At 41.8% G+C, this 23,736-nt stretch overlaps 2 protein-coding genes across 2 annotated transcripts; both read right to left on the bottom strand.

Moving 5' to 3' along the window:
- Positions 1-12,984, bottom strand: LOC104596857 (wall-associated receptor kinase 2-like). Its single transcript, XM_010258185.2, has 4 exons — positions 12,829-12,984; positions 1,760-2,599; positions 1,491-1,664; positions 1-1,354 (listed from the first exon to the last, which is right to left on the bottom strand). Exons 2-4 carry the CDS (start codon positions 2,595-2,597, stop codon positions 120-122), a joined length of 2,247 nt encoding a protein of 748 aa, XP_010256487.1. The 5' UTR covers positions 2,598-2,599; positions 12,829-12,984; the 3' UTR covers positions 1-119.
- Positions 12,985-13,210: 226 nt separating this feature from the next.
- LOC148791607 (wall-associated receptor kinase 2-like) lies at positions 13,211-20,233 on the bottom strand. The gene is made up of 2 exons (XM_088888255.1): positions 20,221-20,233; positions 13,211-14,070 (listed from the first exon to the last, which is right to left on the bottom strand). Exons 1-2 carry the CDS (start codon positions 20,231-20,233, stop codon positions 13,211-13,213), a joined length of 873 nt encoding a protein of 290 aa, XP_088744381.1.
- Positions 20,234-23,736: the final 3,503 nt, after the last annotated feature.

Below are 23,736 nucleotides of genomic sequence, written 5' to 3' on the forward strand. Positions count from 1 at the left end.
TTTAAATAATCATCAATCATCTATTGCTACATTGATATAGTACCCATCTTAAGTTTAAAACCCATCCAATCAACTACACAGTACCAGAATATATAAGTAAAAATTAACCACCATACGTTCTACGTACTCCAAGATTCCATACTTGTGGAAGGCAAGAAAGGGCATGAATCATCATGGTTAGTACTAGTTATCGAACTAATACTGCCAAAGTCGATATGTTTCTCTGTTTCATTATTATTGTATTGGAATAAATGTTGATCTGCTAACCACCTCTCCTCGTGCAATGTAGATTGGGCTTGTGGATGATCTTCAAACCTTCTCAATCCTTCAAGGCTAGCGGCAACTTCTTTCATGGTTGGCCTCTTCTTCCCATTTAACTTGAGGCATTGTTTTGCAATCTTAGCAACTGTGAGAAGTTTTTCTTTCTCTCCTTCATTCACCACTCGAGTCTCTAATATATCAAAAAGGTTATTACCCTTAGTCGATGATATGAAATGCATAACTATGCTTTTCTCTTCTTCAGGTCTAGTAGAAGACATAACCCTTTTTCCTGTTAATAGCTCCACAAGAATTACTCCAAAACTATAGACGTCACTCTTATCTGTAAATTGGCCGGAATGAAAGTATTCTGGATCCAAATAGCCGAAAGTCCCCTGCACAACAGTTGTCAGATGAGTTTTGTCAACAGGTATTGACCTTGAAATACCAAAATCTGCAACCTTGGCATTGTAGTTTTCATCCAACAGAATGTTGCTTGGTTTGATGTCTCTATGAAATATTGGGATGGAAGCTGCAAAGTGCAAATAGGCAAGGGCTTCTGCAACTTGAATGGCGATCCTGAGGCGAGTTTTCCAAGAAAGTGATGAAACATATCCATCATCATGGAGATGGTGAGATAGGGTTCCATTTGAAACAAATTCATAAACCAGGAGGGGAACTTGAGTTTCCAGACAACAGCCAAACAAGCTTACAATGTTTCTATGGTTGATCTGTGCAAGAATGATAACTTCATTAATGAATTGATCAACTTGGTTTTCATCGACTATTTTGGACTTCTTAACGGCCACTATTTTTCCATCTGATAGCATTCCTTTGTAAACTGTACCAAATCCACCCTTACCGAGAATTCGGCTCTCACTGAAGTTATCTGTTGCCCTTTCTAGTTCTTCTATAACAAAGATTTTAGTTCTATCAAGATTGCCTTCATGCGTTGAAAATTTCTGCTGTAGTAATAGGCCACCGTTTTGCTTGAAGAACTTCTGCCTTAGTTTAGTTTGCTTTCTTTTCTGAATAAGGGAATGCCCCTGAAAACCGATAGGAATCAAAACTGCTAGAGCTATTGCTGTTGCAATTCCTGCATGCATTAATTGCAAAAGAAAAAAAAAAAGTTTAAATAAATTATTCAAGTATCATTTTGTATGCAATTAAAAAATATTTGATAATCCACACCTATCATATTTAGCAATCAAAATTGGGAGAAGATTGAGTACCGGAAGCTATTTCCACAACCGGAAATTTTTTATGTGATGAGGATACGCAATGCATCTCTTCATTTTCATCTATGCCATGAGTGCCAGGTGGGCAAGTACAATTGAAACTCCCAATGGTATTAACGCAAATCTGAATCTCTCGGCAAGGATTCTGAACCTCGCACTCGTCAATATCTACAGTGGTCGATATTCCAAAGAAAATACACTTAACATAACCTAATCTGTTTGAACTTTGAAGACAAAAGAGAATGGCTGAAGTAAATTTGTACCTTGGCATCCATTGGGGAGATAAGGATTCCCTTGGTAACCTTTCTTACAGTGGCAAAGATATCCAGGGCCATTGCTGGAATTGGAGCAATAGGCGTTCTTCCCGCAGGTATAATTATTCTTCTCTCTCTGTGCTTCGTTGCAAGTCTTATCCCGAATTGCCCAATCCAGTACTACTGGAGTTCTGAACCCAACGTCTACAAGGTCTTCTACTTTGCTTCTTGAATTCCATAGAGAGGACGCATTTGAAGAGAACCAATCTTCGTCAGACAGAAAGCCAAAGTTACATCTGCTGATATTCCAAGTGTAGGCTGAGCCGTTATCTTTGATATAGTTTTCAAGTGTCAAATTGAGTGTACCAAGATCCTTTGGTATCTTGCTCTGGCAACAACCAATGCCATCGCAAGACGAATCCATCACGTTCATACGATAAGGGCAAAATGAAATGCAACCGATGTGGAATTCCTGGGCAGTGTGGTCAGAAATGATGCCAACCGTGTTACATCCAATGGCCGTGAATTTGTTTCTGGTGTGGGAGAATCTGTATGCACTTGGCAAATTGGTAAAAGTTTTTGACTCTGGGCTTTTATTCTCCACAGTGTAACACATTACAGCAGCCAACATGGAGAACGTTAGTTGTCCTTGTAGTGATATGTTCAAAACGATCTGATCGCGAACCGTCCAATAATCACGATCATACAACAACAGTTGAGGAGGATCAACGGCGGTGTTGCAAAATAACTTAAATTCATCTCTGTAACAAGATGGCGCATCTCCAACTAGGCCAAATGGGTATGGGATACTAACATTCCCGCATTTGTCTTGGCAGCGAGGCATCATCGCTGTTAATTAATGTTGTTTGTTACCGGCCGGCGTCATCGTTTGCCAGATGTAGTAGCATGAGATATATATATATATATATATATAAGATGAAGCAACAAATCAAAAGCATGTTTTAGTTTCAGTATATTAAGTTCTAGTGTACCAATAGGTTCTCTGACTCGTCGGAGGAGAGACCTGGGATCAAATCCCGCTGCCATCAGGGGTTGGGGGGTTAAGGGAAAGGGGATGGGCTACCCCACTAGGACCTCAAAAGGTGTACAATGTTTGGTTTCAGGTCTAATCGATAGCTGTAAATTGCTTACTTTATCAAGGGCCCGGCTCAGGTCATGCTTTCACTCTATTAATAGATTTTTTTAAGGCCCGATCTCGAGAATGCTATTGAAACGGCTAAATAGAGAGTGAAAGAGAAATTAAAAAGAAAAAATAAATTATATATATATATATATTAAATTATAAATATATATATTTCAATCATTATTATATTACTTATATATATTTTATATAATATATAAAATACATAATAAATATAATGCTGAGCCGGTCCGGGATTTTTGACAAATCTTGATCCCGACCCATAATACAATCAAGACTTACTCTGCTAGGCCCACGGGCCTAATTACATGACCAAGCCCAACCAGGGTGCAGGCTGGGCCATCGGGCTACCCGACCCATGAACATGTCTACTGACCATCTCAATAGGCCAAGTCAGCTTGGGCATGCTTATGGTGACCCGACCAGCCAAGGTGCCACATAGGCCACTGCTAGAAGCCAGCCAACTCTCTTCGACCTTTTCAGGATCACACCGCACATCAACGAACCTTATCCTTATCTTGCCTATATCAGAAATACTCGATAAGCCTTATTAGTTTTCACGAAGTCCATCTCTGGGTGTGAAATAGACTCCGGGTAGCGTGGGTCGGAGATCTCGGACATGTTTCATGAGGCCTACACCAATTTTCCTATGTAAGGGCATCACCTCCAACCTTAGAAGGTATGCACGATTTTAGCTCTCTAGCTCTCTTACTCACAAAGCTTTCAAGCTTGCAACCATACACTTCGGCAACTTAAGCATTGGAGTGCCCACAACGGGTGAAGCACCTTGGGTCCTCTAATCGTGTTCTTTTGTAGTTCAATCGACCACATAGGCAGACCAACATCTGAGCTGCCATCTGGCTAGGAGCAACTAGATCGTGCACCATCAATTTGTACCATCTATGGGAACCAACAATAAAAAGCCAAGTTCTCACTCTCTTTCTTTTCATCTTATTTAATGGCATCTTCAAGCAACATAAAGGTCAACAACAACAACAAGGTACCAGTCACACGGGGGCAAGAGCAGCCCGCAATGAACCCTGAGGTCCCCTCTGTGACAATGAGGCAGTTTATAGTGCCCTTGACTCTTCTAGGAGTCACAGCCTTACTGAACCAAGCCTTCTTGCTACCCTAGCTAAATGCACCTCTATCTCAGGTGAACACCCGTCTCCCTGAGGTAGAGCCATTCTCAGTTCCCATAGAGATTGATGTGTGGCATTTCTATGAAATCGTGCAATATATCCACACGAACCTACAAATAAAGGCATGGGGGGAAAGGTTCATCACCTTCATGTAGCCACAACAACAACAACATCCATAGCAACCGCATCCGTCATTGCCACTACCACCCTGACTAAATCTGAACCATCATCAATAGAACAAACTTCAAAACAACTAGTAGAACAACTGACAACAGAATGACCAACAGCCGACGTGAGAAACCGAGACCAGGCTTTGGACCCGTCTTACCATCTTGATAATTGGAACCAAGCCCAATAGAAGAAAACACCAAAGCCACAGCACTGGCACACACAAAAGTGAACATCACAATGGAGGTGTCGAAGAAGAGATGCTGCAAACGCGCATGTTGCAACACAGGAAAAAGTAGCATCACCCCTGTCAACATTGTAGAGATCGAGAAGGAGAAGAAAGGTGAGGTTAGATTGGTCATAGCATAAGAGCCCACACTATCCATGACTTGGCCTCACCCTTAGCACCCGAGATTCTAAAGGCCCCATGGTTTAAGAATTTCAAGGCCCCAAACCTAGAGACGTATGACGAGACTACCAATTTGATCAACCACAGTGATAGTTACTAGTCCTTGATACAACACAATTGTGGTACCAGGGACTACCCCCTTGTTCAATAAAAAACTGGAACTAGTTCGCAAAGCTATTCACTACACACTTTGCCATAGGCAAGAGGTGCCCAAAGTCTGCGACCAGCCTCCTGAATGTTGTCCAGCAAGTAGATGAGCTTCTCTGGGATTATATTAAAATATTCAACCTTGAGCAGCCCCAAGTTCCAAACTTCAGCTCGGCCGTGCAACTCATTGCGATAGTGAAGAGAGTCTGCCACCCCGACTTGTACTGGTAGCTAGAGTTGAACCCTTTGACTTCCATGGAGGCATTCCTCATCTATGCCGACAAGTTTACCAAGGCAAAGGAGGCTCTTAGATCCTGGTTAGAGCCATAGCAAGTTGAAAGACAAAAATACCAAAAGAAAAAGCAAGAAGCAACGATGAAGAAGTAGGTCACCGATGAAGGAGCAAGCAAGAAGCAACGACAAAGAAGCAAGAGATACAGCAAGTTGGTCACCTCGAAGTAGGCAAAGCAGATCGCCTAGAAAAAGTAGATCACCATGTCAAGTTCTAGGTCAGGCCGACGATCTAGAACCCCACCAGCCCAAACCCATACTTATACCACCCTGGATGCAAAATGGGGCGAGATCTTGATGTAGATCAAGATGGTAGAGTAGACCAAGTGGCTACCTAGGATGAAAGGAGACCTGCCACCTACAACCTGAATAGATACTGTCACTTCCATCATGACATCGGCAATGACACAGATAGTTGCTGAAATCTGAAGGATGAGATCGATGAGCTGATTTGTCATGGCTACCTTAGACAATTCATCAAGCGTGATGACAAAGACACCCAACTTGCTGAACAACATAGAGAAGCACTAGAATCAAGCAGGTAGCAAGACTGTGACCAACCACCTCGGGATATCCACCAGCATTAGAGAGACCAATTCGCGGGGTGATCAACATGATCACCAAAGGTTTGATAGTTGTAGGGTGTAGCACAATGGTAGGAAAGAATGCAATTTGGGAGCTTAAGCATGAAGATGAGAACTCGCCGAAGTGCCCTCTAGTGGAGGATGTCATTTACTTCTCTAGGGACGACGCAAGCAAGTTTCAGTATCTGCACGATGACGCCCTCATTGTCAAAATGGTAATAAATGGCTTCGAGGTAAAGAAGATTTTGGTCTATTGTGGCAGTTCAGCGGACATTCTTTTTTATTATTCCTAGTGTCCTTTGAGAAGATGGAATTGGACTTGAAGGATCTGTAGTCAGTAGATGTGCTTCTCATCGGTTTTAATGGATATGTAGTGAAGCCCCTCGATAGGATCAAGGTGCTAGTTGTAGCAGGAATGGAGCCCAACATCGTCTGGTTTAAGCATACCTTCCTGGTGGTTGTCACCTCATCTCCCTATAATGCAATTTTAGATTGGCCCATCTTGCATGCACTTCATGTGGTGTTGTCGACTTAATACCTATTGATGAAGTTTTTGATGAGGTACAAAGCAAGGGTTGTATAGGGCAACCAACTAGGTTCTTGAAAGTGTTATGTTTTAGTGATAAAGGGAAAAGCAGAGCTGGTAGACGATGTTGAATTGGAGCCACCCCTAGAGCACAACGATGAGCGAGTTGCATCAATTGAGGATACAATCCTAGTCCTAGTCTCCGATACCGATTCCGCGAAGACTATCCAAATTGGAGCTCACCTGAATGAAGCACTTCAGTCTACATTAGTATTTTTTTTACTTAGTAATTTAGTTGTTTTTGCATGGTCAGTAGAAGAAATGCCCAACATAGACCCAACTGTGATTACTCACAAGATAAATGTGAAAACTTTAGTTAGGCTAGTCACGTAGAGAAAGAGAAACCTTGCCCCAAAGAGGTGGAATAGTAGATGAGGAGGTTGAGAAGATCCTTGTAGTAGGTTTTGTTAAAGAGGTCCAATACCTAAGCTAGGCCGCCAATCATGTACCTGTGAAAAAGGACAACGGAAAATGGTGCATGTGCGTTGACTACATCGACCTCAATGGAGCCTCCCAAATGACAACTTTCCACTTCCGAGAATAGACCGCCTAATAGACCTGACCTTGAGGTACAAGTTGTTGAGATTCATGGATTCCTACTCTGGTTACAACCAAATCCGGATGGACTTAGCCAATCAGGATAGGGCTTCTTTTGTAACTGAACATAAACTATATTGTTATAAAGCTATGCCCTTTAGACTAAAAAACACTAAAGCAATTTACAGCAACTTGTACATAAAGTTTTTGAACCTCTTATTTGTAATAAAATGGAATGTTATGTTGATGACATGGTCATGAAGGCTCAATTTGCAAGTTCTCTCGTTGATGATTTAAACCGTGTTTTTCAAATTTTAAGAAAGTACAACATGAAGCTCAACCCATGCAATCTTAGATATGAGACCACCTAGGTCAATAAAAGAGGTACAAAGGTTAAATGGTCGAATTGCTGCATTAAACTGATTTATGTCTAAGTCGGTTGGCCAGTGTTTACCCTTCTTTAAGGCCATTAAAAAGAATGAGGACTTTGAATGGTCTGAGGGGTGTTAGCTCATGTTCGACGAGCTCAAGAAATACCTAAAATCATCACCTTTGCTAACCTAACCTGAACTAGGAGATGAGCTCTATCTTTCTACAAGTGACAAGGTGGTAAGCTCGATACTAATAAGAGAAGTAGACTGGGTCCATAGACCCCATCTATTATGTAAGTAAACTTTTGTAGACAGTTGAGACCAGGTACCCCGACATCGAAAAGCTGGCCTTCACTCTATTTTTAGCAACTCAGAAGCTATATCCCCACTTCTAGGCTCACACCATTGTTGTCTTAACTAATAAACCTCTGAGGCATGTTGTTTAGAAGCCCAAGGTCCCAGGGTGGATGACTTCACCATCGAGTGTATGTTCAGCATGCCAACCCCTAAGATGCCTAAGCCCACCAACACATTAGAGGCATCAACCAGCATGGCACCTGTTTTGGCCAAGGAGAACTTGGCTTCGGATGAAGAGCCCTGGGTCCACGTCGGTGGCTTGCCTAATCAGTGAGGAAGCAGAGCCAGACTTATACTCTACAGACCTAGTGAAGTGAAGCTGGAGTATGCTCTTTGGTTTGCATTCGAGGCATCAAACAACGAAGTAGAGTTATGAGGCCCTCATAGTCATGCTAACCTAGGAGAAGTATGTTGGCGCAAAGCATGTCATGGTGTGTAGTGACTCTTAATTAGTCATGAACTAGGTGAATGGAGAATATGTGGCTCGGGAGCCTGCCATAATGGTTTATCTCTCCAAAATGAGGGAGTTCCAACCTGGCTTCCATTCTAGGTTCATCTAGTAAGTACCAAGGATAGAGAATGCAAAGGCCAATGCACTTTCGAAAGTGGCCAGTATAAACAATGTGATAAAGAGGACAGTATATGTTGAAGACATGCCATGACCTAGCATTATAAGGGTGACATAAGAGGTTGCTTCCATTTTGACAGCATAATCGAGCTAGATCGATCTGCTTGTTGATTATCTGCTCCATGGGACCCTACCAATAGATCGTAATGTAGTTCAGAGGGTAGAAAATCAGTGTGCTCGCTATCTTCTTATTGGCGAGCAGTTGTATAGGAGGTCCTTCACACTCCCCTACTTACATTGCTTGCGACCATTAGAGGAAAGTTAGGTGTTATACATGATCCATGAAGGTCTTTGTGGAGGACACCTATGGGGAAGGGCGCTCACCCAAAAGGCACTGAGGCAAGGCTACTATTGGCCTATGATGAGGGCGGATGCACTCGAGTTCATACAAAAGTGTGATAATTGCTAGAGGCACGTGAACATACTTCACTATCCCATTGTTAATCTCAAGTATCTAACTAGCCCGTGGCCCTTCACTTAGTGGAGGATAGACATCATTGGTCCGTTCCCACCGGTGACTGGGCAGAGAAGGTTCTTGGTCGTGGTGGTTAACTATTTTATGAAGTGGGTGGAAGCCGAGCCACTAATGACCATCACAACCCAGAATGTACAAAACTTCGTTAGGAAAAACATAATATGTAGATTCGAGCATCCAAAAGTGCTGATATCTGACAACAGAAAGTAGCTCGAAGACATAAAATTTCATAATTTATGTGTTGAGATTGTGATCCAATAAAACTTCACTTTGGTGGCACATCCACAAGCGAATGGTCAAGCCGAGGTGATGAACAGGGCAATCCTTTACTGATGGTCGAATCTCCCCTGAGCTAAGGATTTGTGGGTTGAAGAGTTGCGTAGCATCCTTTAGGCCTACCTGACTACCATCAAGACAACAACTAGAGAGACCCCATTCAATCTAACATATGGTATGGAGGTTGTCATCCATGTCGAGATTGAAGCACCGACTTTGCATTTAGAAGCATACAATGAGGAGGCCAATGACGACAAACTATAGGCCAACCTCGACCTAATCAAAAAAATTCGCGACTTGGCCTATATTCGGACTATGACTTACTAGCAATGAGTAGCTTGGTAGTATAAATTCGTGACTTGGCCTAGAACATTGACAACCTAAGGAAGTACTATTTATAAGCTTAGGAATCAAGCATCCGCTACATCAATAAATTATTTAGAGTATGGAGGACCACTCGCATTGGCGACCTGGTCAAGCCGCACATCAACTAAATTATGTACTAAGGTGTGGACATCGAGTCACTCTAAGGCTAAGGACCCTTATCCTAAGATGGTAATGACCTCGACACCACAACAAAGCCTAGTCGCTTTGGAATATGGGCAGTTTGGGTAAATCTTTTATTATGCAATGTTGGTACATACGTAGTTCAGGTTATATCCCATACAATGCCTAGTGGCCTCGACATAAACTCACCTTGGGTTACTCCTATACTATGCCTAGCCATTCTAGAAGTTAGGCACCTCAAGTGAATCTACACTTAGAAAATATTTTAAAGAAGAGTGTTTAGAGAGCAAGTTTATGTGATGAGAGCAAAAAGAATTTGTATGACTCCATTACTTCAATTTTTGTACACAAAAAAAAAAAGAAAAAGAGATGTCAGTCATCCTGGGGCTTCTTGCCCCCATCCTTCTAAATAGTGATGGTGTTATCCTTATTAGCTTTAACTTCCATGGCATCCTCGACAGCGGTGTCTAGGTCGGCTTCCTCCATGACTCCCTCATCGACCTAATTGCTTTCCTCCTCTTTGGAGTTAGGGTCCTTGTCGACCTTGTCAATCATCTCTAGGGTTCAGGCCTAAGTAGTGGCAGGTCCTAGGTCGAGCCTAGATCTTGCGGAATGCTACGATACCAAGGTCCTACCATTCCTGGTGATACTCTAGTGAGGCCTTGTACTTCTTGATAGCATGGATCTTGGCGTCGTTAATCGCATCAAGAAGAATAGGTTCACATTCGGTAAAATTTGTCTTTTGCTCCTTGACTTCCTTCTTTAGCCTCTCGATCTCCTTTAGCAGCCTCTTTATCTCAAGCTCCTGCTCTTTGATGCGCTTACGATTTGCTAACACCTCCTCCTTTAGCGTATCGATGATGCTGATGGCCTTCTCCACCCTAGACCTATATCCAGTTGTCACCATCTTGGCTCCTTTAGCCCATGCATGTTGCTATTCAGATTGCCTCATAAAGGCATGAATCATTGAGTTGGCTTGGAGAAAGAAGCAAATTATACTAAGTACTAAAAAAAGCACCTTGGAGAGAACACGACAAATGGTTTGAGAACTTACCACCATGAGACACCATATTATCTTTGCACCCACCTTAGTAGGCTTCATCTCGACGAACATGGAGATGTCTTCAGGAAAAGTTGCCTCCTTGCTCTTGGTGAGGCTAGTCTGAACATCCATTATACTCCGACCTCCTCGGGGCCTTCATCGGAGGAGCCATCCTCGGGACATTTGCACTGGACCTTGGGAGACTAAACCACCTCGTGCTGGTGTGGCGGCAACCTCTTATCTTGGTCCTCTTTGACCAAGTTAATGACTGGGACCTCCTTGGCCAAAATAAGGGCGATGGGCTCAACATCTAGTGCTTGAGAAGAATCACCATGAGACATCATCTTCCTCTTCTTCTGCTTCATGTTAAAGAAAAGCCCTTTTGTTGAAATATCCCCCATGATGCCTACAAATGACAAGTTGAAAGTTAGACGAGACAACATAATATGAAAGAAAGTACTCGCATCCAAAGTGACGACCTACTCAAAGGACTCAACCTAGCTTGAACTAGCTTTTCCTTAGTCAAGTAATCCTCCAGCTTCAGGCCGAAATCCGCCAAGTTGTGCATCCTGGCCTGCATTTTCTCATCCATTTGGTCCCCGGTGTCCTTGATACCTTTCCTCCAGTGTGTTGGGAAAGGCCACTTGCCATCTTGTGCAAGAAAGAAATATCTATTTTTCCAAGCCAAGACCTTCGAAAGGAACTCATGCAGCACTTTGTACCCTAACCAGTAGGACAGGTAATAGCTAAACATTTTCGGGGCACTTGTAGGATTTTGTTTTATTTGATAGACCGAGCCGAAGGTCTTTGTGGAAAGAGGAAGGATGAAATCAAATAATAGATATCGTACCGACCAAGGTACGAATAGAGTTCAAGTGCAACTGGTCTATGGTGACATCATCGAATTTCGAGACCTCGGGGGATGAATGGTTCAAGTGCAAAGCAGAGGCTAACTTTTAGGTGCTCCATGAATACAATGATCTACTCCTTATCTTGTTCCCAAGGAAAGCTACCCAGTGGAAGAAAGTAATTGTAACAATCGGGGAATTTGTACCGAGCAACCAAGGCATCGATTTCCTCCTCGGACATCTGGGAGGGACCAAAGTGGTCTCGTTCTCTAGGTCAAGTAGGTCAATGGGAAGATGAGGCCCTCTTATGGGAACCTCATCGGTCTTGAACCATGGTATCCTCCTTGACATAATCGGACTCCACCCTCTCAGGCATGTTTCATGAGGCCTATAGTAGCTTGCTTATATAAGGCATCACCTCCAACCTTAGAAGGTACATGCGATTTTTGCTCTCTAGCTCTCTTACTCACAAAGCTTTCAAGCTCGCAACCATACTCTTCGCTAAGTTAAGCATCAGAGTGCACAAATTGGGTAAAGCACCCTAGGTCCTCTAATCGTATTCTTTTGCAGTTTGACTGGCCACATAAGCAGACCAACATCCAAGTTGCCATCTAGCTAGGAGTGACCAGATCGTGCACTATCAGGTCCCATGTTATATAGAATTCCTTACTAACTTTTCCCCTTGGACAATTAGAAAGAGGTTAGAACTGGTTAACACTTAAATACCGAAAGTGTTCTACTTTGACTAATTTGACTAGTTAGCTGAATTGAAAACTCTCCTATGATTTAGATTATTACTAATTGGATTAGGAAATCAATTGGGCTACCATTGTAGGACTATAAGATTTACAAGACCATGCCAGGAAAGAACCGATCTTTTGCCTTTGATTCTGAGGTTGAAGAACACCAAAAGGGTTGTTTTTCAAAGTAAAAGTTTCTGCAAGGGGTTGTTGGTCGATTAGTGGCTGCACATCTTTAGTGGCTAGGATGATTTTGTGAGAGATCAATGGACACTTGAGAGTGAACTAATGTAGTAACTTTCTATACTTGTGAAACATTCACATCAGATATGGTGTTTTTCTAATAATGTTTTCAGTCTGCGACATTTGGTCAAACCTAGCCAAAGGGTGACCTGGTGGGAAGAAAGAGAAGCTCCTTTCCTCATCTTCGGTTGGCAGACGCTCAGACTTAGGACTGTCAATTGGACTGAATTTGATCCAATCCAATATTGATCCATTTATAAATGGACTATACCAAATTCAGTCTAAATCCATATATAAGTCCAATCCAATCCAAATAAAATGCAAATGGACTGGATATCTCCAGTATCCACCAACATACACGCTTTGGTGCACAAAATTCATAGGGGCAGTTTTGATTGTTCAAAATCTCAAATGTGAAATGGATAGGTTCTTAGATTGTTGATGAATTCAGATTTGTTAGTGCACGTACGACTGAGCATAAGCCATAAGTGTAAGAGACTTGGAGTTGTAAATGGATGATACAATTATGGTAGATGATGTTAAATCCTTAGAAGTGAACTCATACCTTGGCATCCATCTGGTATATAAGGATTCCCAACAAAACCTTCCAAACAGTGGCAAACATATCCAGCGCCGTTGTTGGAGTTAGAGCAGTAGGTGTTGCTCCCGCATGCATAATTTTTGTCTCCTTTCTCACAGGTCTTATTGACAATTGACGAGTCGAGTACTGGATGTTCAAAATATAGCTCTTTTAAGTTTTTTTTTTTTCTTTCAGTTAAAAAGGAAGCATCGTTTAGACGATGCTCATATACAATGTGAAGTACAGGGATCAATCAATCTTACGTAGCATAACCGTATAGGGATCGATCGATCAATCTACAGGTCTGTCCAATATATTGATTACAAAACTAATTGACCCGAATAGGCTATTAATTCCATTTAAATTTTCAAGAAAAAGAGAATTTAAAGTGAATTTTCATACCTCGGCATCCATCGAGGAGATAAGGATTCCCTTGGTAACCTTGCATACAGTGGCAGAGATATCCAGGGCCATTTGTGGAGTTGATGCAGTAAGTGTTCCTCCCGCAGGCATGACCAGTCAATCCTCGTGCTTCCTCGCATGCCTGGTTTCGAATTGCCCAGTCTAGTACTATGGAAGTCTGGATCCCAACGTTTATGAGGTATTCCACGTTGTTTCTTATGTCCCAGAAATGTGAAATTTCTGTAGCAAACGAGTGTTGGTCGGACAGAAGCATAGCAAACCCACATCTACTAATATTCCAAGTGTATTGGAAATCGTTTTGGCTATCTACGTATACACCAAAGTCATTAACATCATTTGGTATCATTTTCTGGCAGCAACCATTGCCAGCACAAGATAAGCCCGTCACTTTTGTATCCTTGAAGCATGATGACGGACAGTCGACATAGAACCCTTCAAAGCCATACAAAGATCCATATGTATCGCAACCGACTGTAATCAATCTGTTTCTGGTGTCTGAGAGCCTGTATGTGTTTGGAAAATCATAATGAATCAAGTTAGTGACCACCAAGTCTTCTTTTTCACCCATGTAACATTGAACAGCTCCCCAAATGGAGGTTATCATTTGTCCTTCAAGTGATATATTCAGAATGCTGCTGTACCGAGAACCATGGCCATAAATCATCAAATTTGGAGGATCAGTAGCAGTGTTACAAAATAACTTGAAGTCATCATTTTTGTAACAGGTTGGATCATCTCCGACTAGGCCAAACGGGTATGGGATGCTAACATTCCCACACTTGTTTTGGCAGCCAGGCCTTCTATCTGATCATGCCAAAAATTCTGTTATCAACATCATCATCTTCATCATCATCAGCTCGTTATAATTAATAAGACGAGGGGAAGGAAACAATAAACACATTTTCCTGATTTTTCTTATCCTTTTATTCTTGTTTAACAATTTATAAACAAAGAAGCAACAAACACCAAAATACATTAAAAGCCATAAATTCATTACAGTGTAAGTTACTGAGCAAATGTGGTCGGGGATTCTTCTGCCTTTATCTAATCAGACGCCAATTGACAATACTTCTGGATTGAAAATTAATAATAAAATAAAGGTAAAAAACACTTTAAAACATACCCTGAGATTTCATCAATTAACCTAGAAGTATCGTGACTTTTTTAGTATACTTATTAAATATGTCAAAGCTGACTTAAATATACCTTTTGATTCTTATACCCTTTGTTTTCTTTCAACTTTTTTAATACTAGCAGAAAGGCACGTGCTACACACATGTATCTAATGTAAATAAATGAATAAATATATATATATATATAGTAAAAGTTATTTAATATGAAAAATAATTGCTTAAAATAGAATCAACAAGAAAATCACATTATGAAAAATTAGATTTTTTTATAACCATAATGTACAAAAATTATTACAACTTTGAAGAATAATTGATTACATGATAATTATTCTAATCAATAATGTATTATCACTAATATACAAAAAAGAAGAGAATCTAGAGAGTGGACAATCACTTTTGTTAGTTGGGTAAGTATTATTTGTCTTTTACCTTTTTACTTTCTCTTAGAGGTTTCCCTTGGCAACTACAAAGGTACAAAGGGGGTCATTTGAAAATATATAAGAATAACAATATATACAATGAAGAAATAAAAAATAAAAAACAAAATGATAGACACGTTATCCTAAACCAAATGCTTGATAGCCCTAAATATTGGCCTAATAATAATTTGTTAATAAATTATTTCTGAATAAACAAATAGTTTAGTAAATTAAGTAAATAAAATTCTGTAGATAATAATTTATTTAATTTAAATAAATGAATAAATAAATTTTATTGGGATGGGACTGGTACAGGCTATCCCAAACTAGTCCTCACCCATTGACAATCCTAAATATTGGGAGATGAGAGAGAGAGAGAGAATTTAGGGGAAAAAAAATAAGGGGAGAGATAAGAAAGAGATAACTTTCATTGGGAGAGAACTAGTACAAGTTATTCCAAACCATAAATTTTACATCGTTTAGACAATTAAAACCATTAATTTAGTAAATTTAACAAATAAATTTTTATAAATAATAATAGTTAATTTAATAAAATAAATAAATGAATAAATAAAAGTTTATCGGGAGAGAACTGGTACTAGTTATTCCAAACCATGAATTTATCATTGTTTAGATGATTAAAACCAATAATTTAGTAAATTTAACAAATAAAATTTTATAAATAATAATAGTTAATTTGATAAAATAAATAAATGAATAAATAAAAGTTTATTGGGAGAGAACTGGTACAAGTTTATTAGGAGAGAACTGGTATAGGTTATTCCAAACCATAAGTTTAACATCGTTTAGACTATTAAAACCATTAATTTAGTAAATTTAACAAATAAATTTTTATAAATAATAATATTTAATTTAATAAAATAAATAAATGAATACATAAAAGTTTATTGGGAGAGAACTGGTACAAGTTATTCCAAACCATAAATTTAACATCATTTAGATGATTAAAACCATTAATTTAGTAAATTTAACAAATAAAATTTTATAAATAATAATATTTATTTTAATAACATAAATAAATGAATAAATAAAAGTTTATTAGGACAAAACTTGTACAAGTTATTCCAAACCAAACCCAACCCAATGATTAGGGTTGTCAATGGGTCAGATTGGACCCAATGGACCTAACAAACCCAAACCGATTGGGTAGTTTATCGATCTAGGAGCTGGAACTAGTGGGTCAGTTTTGGGTCTTGATATATTATCTCGATTCAAATCAGGTTAGAACTGGTCCCACCCCATCTCGAACTGATTTCATCTCCAAACTGATTAGTTATATATATATATATATATATATATATATATATATATATATATATATATATATATATATATAATTCTAAAATTACAGACCCTATCGGGTCTAATTCAGTTCCAGGTCCTTGATAATTCTTGTCGAGTCAGTTTTAGTTCTACTTGGACCAAACCCATTGACAACCCTACCAATGGTAGCCCCAAATATTGGGCTACTAATAACTTGTTAGTAAATTATCTCTAAATAAATAAATAATTAGTAAGTTAAATAAATAAAATTTTATTAATAATAATTTATTTAATTTAATAAAATAAATAAATAAATAAATTTTATTGGGATGAGACTGGTAAAAACTATCCTAAACCAGACCCGACCCATTGACAGCCCCAAATATTGGATTAATAATAAATTGTTAGTAAATTATTTCTAAATAAATAAATAGTAAATTAAATAAATAAAATTTCATAGATAATAATTTATTTAACTTAGTAAGATAAGTGAATGAATAAATAAAATTTATTGGGATGAGACTGGTACAGACTATCTTGAACTAGACCTAACCCATTGACAATTGTAAAATTAGAAGAGAGAGAGAGAAAGAAAGAGAGGGGGGAAAAGAATAAGGGACAGGAGGGGAAAGAAAGAGATGGAATTCATTATTTTTCTTCTAAATGGCGATATGGCAATAAATAATTAAAAATTGAATAACAAATATAAAAGGGGAAAAGTATAATGATTACTTTTATCTTATGTGATAGGATTTTAAAAATTTTTAAGGATTAAATTGGAAAAGAAAATTTTCAAACTCATATTGGCTGTGGATCTATCAGGTTCTTTTACTCTTTCAGGGAACACTTGAGTCAATTTATGAAAAATCAAAACCATTTGGATTGGAACGACCGGACGAGCTAAATTAGTGGGTCGTCCGTCTCACAAACAGCTCATGAAGAGCCACATTCTTTGGTTTATTTTGTGTTAGGTGTCAGCGAGGCTGTTTGGCATTGATGCCGTTTCTGTCAAGAAACGGTGTCAGCTAGCCTATTAATGAAAAAGAAATGAGAATATAATAAAGGAAGGGAAAATAAATTAGAAAGCTGGAAATCAAAAAATTGCAATGCCAACCAAAAACCATTATTTTTAAAAGAAAAATGCGATTGGGATATGAGAAGCCTATAAACAACAAATATGACAAAAATCTAGAAACAAACATGCTGGCTTCAGCTTACTCTTTGTCTTGCCATTAAAAGCTTTTCAACTAGATATAAAACATCATCCCTGCTTGTTTCTCTGAAACCAAGTTGAATTGTTTTTTGGTTTTCATTGTTACAATATAAATAATATGCCACAAACAAAGACCAATTGCTGTGATAGAAGGAAAATCATAAAACGAGAAAGATTCTACCGTGTTTCAATCACCAATCATATTTGAATCTTTGGCTCAGTTTGGAAGGAGTACAGATACAAATATGTAGTGCTGTTCGATCCGAGGTGATGCACGAACTGAGGAAGACAGTCAAATAATTCTTGTCAATACGGCAGAGCTGAGGAGAAGGATGAGGTTGCATTTCAAGACCTGTGATCAAGAAAGGGAAGTTAGAGGCCCGAGGAGTTATCCTTGGCTAGGCACTCCGACGCCCAAGTCAGTAGAAGGTGGTGGTTGGTTGGGCCAAGCAATGAGAGTGCTGGTTCGAGTAGAGTGACAGTATGAGCGCTAGAAGTTGGCCTTCCCTACCTTAAGCAGGATATACCTTTTTATAGCCAAAGGTCTGTGTCCTGATCGGATTAGGCTTCCGGGGATACCGAGATGAGGTTAACTACCAAGGTCTTCGGAATAGAGTCCTAATCCCTGGCGGAGTTGTCCCCATCCTCTCTTGTTCTTGGTTGTGCTTATCCGTGTGACGTGTAGTTGACGTGGCTAAGTATATAAGATGTGGGCTACCGTAATAGCGTAGCACAGCTGGGGCCGCGGAGTAGGCCAGGTCGTGCTGACGTGGCTGGGGTGACTAGGTGATGACTGGGTGGCCATGTGTTTCCTAAGGCTAGCTCAGCCATTACTCGAACACCACTCCCCCAGTTTTGAAGTCGAGGAATGAAGTGCTCGGCCAAGCTGCGTAGCAGGGTTCTTTATTCCTCGACTGAGGAACTCCTATTTGAAGTCTGGTTGAGCGTCTGGTCCACTTAGTATTCCTCAGTGCTTGTCAAAATTTGGGATCCGCACAATGTGGGTTGTGGCTGAGTAGTTCTTTGATCATCGGTTACGGAACTTCGAGAATCCTAGCTTCGGAATCCAAACACCACTCCCCCAGTTTCGAAGTCGAGGAGAGGAAGTGCTTGGCCGAGGTATTGTGCGGTCATTAAGTTTGGCCAAGCGTCAAGGAGTTGAGTTGGACTCTAAAGTTGAGGAGAGATAGTGCTCGACCGAGATATTGCATGGCCATTTAGTCTGGCCATGTGCCAAGGTGTTGAGTTGGGCTCCAGAGCTTGGGCATCTCTAATGTTCGGCGTTGCTACACTGCGGAAGGGCTCTTCGTTGTTCGGCTGAGGAACTTGTGCTTGAAATTTTGGAGTCCGAACACCACTCCCCTAGTTCTGAAGTCGAAGAGTGGAGTGCCTGGTTGGGGTGCAGCATGAGCTCCTTTAGTCAGGGTCTGCTATTGGGCATCTTAAGGAGACCCGAAGGGCTAGCTAAACCGGTGGGGATTATAAGAAGGGGTGGAAGGGCATTTCTCCTTCTCCATTTGCGAGAGGAACTGCTTAGATAGCTTAGCAAGGGGTTATTAGCATTGCTCGGCTTTTGTTCTTATTCTACAGCTTCAAGTTCGGTAAGATGTCTTTCCCATCTTCCTGTTCCTCTTCTTTTGGTTCATCTTCCAGTTCTAGTGGCTCCGAGTATGGATCTGAGGTAGGGGACTTTGAGGCTGTTTAGGTCAAGGATGCCAAGGTTGGCCCTTTTAGAGTGGAGGTAGAGCTTCCTACGCAGGCTAGTCATCGATTCGGGACCACCCCTTGTGTTTTGGTTCCTGGGGACATGGTTCGGATCCGGGCCATGTATGATATCCTCGAGGAGTTTGGGATGAGGTGTCCACAAGTCAGTGAGAGGCCAATGGATGCTCGGTCAGGCGAGATGTGCGTATACGAGCACAACTTAGATCCAGGCTAAGGTTCCCTCTGAACAAAGGGGTAGCTAGGGTGTTTGAATAGTATTGAGCGTTGTTGGTGCAGCTGATGTCGAATTCTTTTAGATTTTTGTTCAGCCTTGTGTCTTATTGCACGGTCCGTGACATTGAGTTGACCCTGGGCATGGTGAGATATCTCATCCAACTAAAGCATCACCAATAGGGCTACTATTACTTCTCAGCCAGGAAGAGCAATTAAGGTGTTGGTCAGGGCCCCATCCTCCGTGAAGCATTGGAAGGAGGAGTTCTTCTTTGTGCACTATCCCGAGGGCTTGCCTTTCCCGACCGTGCTATAGATTCCGAGGACGAAGGTGTTGCACCCCAAGTGGCCTATGTTTACCTTAGAGGAGAGGTCGGCTCTAAGCGTGATCGGTGAGATAGATGTGGTGGCGTACACATGCTCTGAGATGTTGATGCTCGTCAGGCTGATGCACAGGGTGGCTGGTCTATTTTGTTGCTTAGGTTTACTTGTTGAATCTTTTCTTTTTCCGATCTTGTGCTTACTGTTACAATTCCGTGGTGCAAGTGTGGAAATGGCAGGTGAGGAGATCCTCCGCAGAATGAGAGATAACCGGAAAAGGTAGAATTGGGTTGGCATGCAGCCACAAGCTCACCTAGAGGTAGTCCCCCCATCAAGGTCTTCTAAGAGGGCGTCCCAACATCAGGAAAGGGCTCGGTAGTGGAGGGATGATGAGGATGTGGTGGTGGTGGATCCGTAGGACGTTCATCGGGCCACTGTTCCTTTGCAAATGGAAGTCAGGGGTAACAGCTCGGCCATCCACGTGCTGCAGTGGTTGGTCCATTGTGATGGCGGGCTTAAGATGCCTGGGGTACCCGAGCAACGTCTCTGCGGGCTCTTTACCACGGCTATCAATTCTGAAGCCGAGGAATCTTGAAGTAGGGCCTTAAAGTGCTTCCTCGTCGGTGACGTGGCTCAAGTAAATTCATACTTGTCTCCGTCATTTTAACGAAGTCTCTTTGAGCTGAAACCGTTTCTTGTTTGCAGAACGCATCCTCGGCAATTGCTATGGTGGACCACCTCCAGCAACTGCGTGGTATGTACGAGAAGGAGCATAGCAAGTATCTAAATTTGAAGGCTCAGCTGGCCAAGCTTCAAGCAGCTGGCAAACACACTACTATGCTAGAGACGGAGGTGGCGGAGCTAAAGAGGAAAATAGCCTAGTAGGCTGACGTCGTTCGAGGCTTGAAGCAACAGATTACAGAGTTAAGGGCAGAGAAAGAGTGGGCAAAGTTAGAGGCCATGTCTCAGTTCAGGGGCTCAGTTGATTATAAGCAAGAGATGGATGAGTACGCCTCAAGTTCCTTTGAGATGGGGTTCAACCTCTTTCGAAGGAGGGCATTGTGTCACTATCCGAAGTTGGCCAAGGTTGCGATGGATTGGAATGCATACATTAACGAGACCCCGCCTACCGAGGACAACCTTGTTGCTGATGAGGGTGATGGGGGCAAGTACAGTGAGGAAGGAGAAGAGGCTATTGATCCTCTCGCCAAGGATTGATTTGTCATGTGGTTTCTTTTGTTTCTCTTGTTCTTTATGTAATGGCTCAGTATGACAAGCTTTGAATCATGTACTAATGATGTTAACTTAATGAAAATGTACTCTTTTTGTTCTGAACTTTCCTACCACTTCTCTCTCCCCTTTTTTGGTCTTGTCATGACTGAGGTCTAGGGTTGGCCGAGATCTTTAGTCTCCGGTTAGTGGGGTTGGAGTATGTTCCAAGCTCTCAACTTCAGAACGCTCAGTTACTAATCTTGGGAGCTTTTTGGCTCTTGAAGGGCTGGTCGTTTCTTAGTTAGATCTGGTCTGACTATTAGTCAGTGGATGTGTGGAGTTCAATGACCACCCTCAGGCCTTGATGGGCAGGGGCATTATTCTCCCCTTTAGGCTCGAGCCATAGACAACCGAGGCAGTTTACTTGGTCGGCGATATGCTGCCGAGCTACACATCAGTGTTGTGTGTCGAGCTACGCATGTGTTGTGTGGCATACGTTGCCCAACATGTGTATGCAATTTGTTGCGCGTGGTGCATGTGTGGTGTGCCAAGCAATCAACATATAGCTTGAATAAACTCTTTATTGATAACGAACTAGTGGTAGTACATCCGGAGATTCCCGATGTTCCAACTTTTTTCTATTGGTCAGCCATCGAGGTCTTTAAGTCGGTAGGTGCCAGGTCCAAGGATCTAGTGATCTTGTATGGTCCTTCCCAGTTTGGTCCAAGCTTGCCCTCTCCTGGCATGGGCACAATGACTTTCCGGAGGACGAGGTCACCTATTTTGAACTCACGTCTTTAGACTTTGGAATCGTAGTACTTCGCCATCCTTTGTTGTTGTGCTACCACCCTGACATGTGATCAGTTTTGTGCTTCTTCCACCAGGTCTATCTCTATGCGGAGGTCATCGTCGTTCTGACCCTCATCGTAAAGCTCGGTCCAGAGAGTTGGGGAGCCTATTTCCATGGGTACCATGGCTTCGTCTCCATAGGTCAGGCTGAAGGGTCTCTCCGGTTGTTGTCCGTAGAGTAGTTTTGTATGCCCAAAGTATGCTTGGCAGCTCCTCGACCCACCTTCCCTTGGCTTGGTCTAGTCGGTTTTTCAAGACGTGCAATTGAGGAGGACCCAGCTCAATCTACCCATTACTCTAGGGTCAATGTACGGCGGTGATTCGATGATCAATCTTTAAGTCAGTGCAAAGAGCTTTGAATTTTCAATCGATGAACTATGTCCCATTGTCTATGATGAAGACCCACAGAATACCGAACTAGTAGACAATACCTTGCCAGAAAAAGTTTTAGGCATTGTGCATGGTAATGCGAGCCAGTGCTTCGACTTCCACCCATTATGTGAAGTAGTCCACTACCACCAAGAGGATCTTCTTCTATGCAACCATGATGGGGAAGGGGCCAAGGATGTCTATGCCCCATTAACGAATGGCCATGGGCTGGTGATGGGCTTCAAGGGGACCGCTGGCTAATGCTGAAGGTTGGAGTGTTGCTGGCAACTGTCGCACTTCCGCACGAGCTGCGCTACATCTTGCTTCATGGTCGGCCAATAATATCCTTGCTAGAGGGCCTTGTGTGCCAAGGTGCGCACTCCAGGGTGGTCTCCACAGATTCCTTTGTGGATCTCCCTAAGGACGTAGTCTGCCTCGAATGGAGGGAGGCACTTCAAGTAGGGGAGAGTGTGCGAGCGGCAATAGAGCTGACCCTGGATAAGTACCAGGCTGGTCTATGTTGGAGCCTCTTTGCTTCTATCTGATCTTTCAGGAGCTTGCCATCTTGGAGGTACAATGTGATGGGGTCCATCCAAGATGGATCATGTTGTATTGGGAGGATGAGGATGGCCGTCAGAGCGATGCTCGGTTGGGCCAAGGTGTCCAGTCGCACTGTTGTGTCGAGGTCGATTTTTGGAGAGCTAGCCAACTTTGATAGTGCATTGGCTCATATGTTTCTGATTTGAGGAATCCACTGGATGTTGAATTGCTCAAGCCGTTGGATGAGCTCCTACACCTTCTATATAAAGCTCACCATTGTGGGCGTCTGCGTCTCAAACTGGCCAAGGATCTAATTGACTACCAGTTGAGAGTCACTAAAGGCTTCAATTCTCCAAGCTCTCAGGTCTAGGGTGAGGCATAGTTTGGCGATTAGGGCATCATACTCAGCTTTATTATTGGATGCTTTGAACTCGAACCTGAGGATGTTGATCGCGGGTCGGGTCCTCGGTGGTGAAGGTGCATTCGTCAATGAAGTTAGCCAGGGACTGGTCATTGATCGCGGGCTGGGGTGCATAATCAATGTCAAACTCACTCAACTCCATGCTCCATTTGATTAGGCGGTCAGATGCTTCTGGCCTTTGGAGTACCTACTTAAGGAGTTGGTCAGTGAGCACCCAAATGCTGTGGGCCAGAAAATATGGTCTGAGCTTTCTCGTCAAGGTGACCAATGCCAAGGCCATCTTTTCCAGGTTAGAGTATCAGGTTTCTGCGCCACCAAGGACTTTGCTAGTGTGGTAGATCGGTCTTTGTACCGAGTCTTCCTCTTTGATCAGTACCGAGCTAACGTCCTCATCATTGGCTAAGTGGTAGAGCAATAGCTTATCCCGTGGGCTCGGCTTGGTGAGGAGAGGCGATAAGCTCAAATACTACTTTAGTTCTTGAAAGAACTATTCATATTTCTAGGTCCATTGGAAGCTTTTTGGACGTTTAAGGGCTTTGAAGAAGGATAGGCACCGGTTTGCGGATTTGAACATGAATCTGCTAAGGGCGGCTATTCTTCCGGTGAGGCGTTGCACTTCCTTGTGAGTCCAAGGTGACTACATGTCGAGGATGCCCTGTATTTTCTTTGGATTGGCCTCAACTCCCCTCTGTGTCACCACAAACATTAGGAATTTATCGGAGCTGACCCCGAAGGCACATTTTGTCGGGTTCAGCTTCATCTTGTACTTCTTGA

Source organism: Nelumbo nucifera, chromosome 5 (genome assembly GCF_055504915.1).
Source record: "Nelumbo nucifera cultivar China Antique chromosome 5, China Antique-T2T, whole genome shotgun sequence".
NCBI classification, from domain to species: domain Eukaryota; kingdom Viridiplantae; phylum Streptophyta; class Magnoliopsida; order Proteales; family Nelumbonaceae; genus Nelumbo; species Nelumbo nucifera.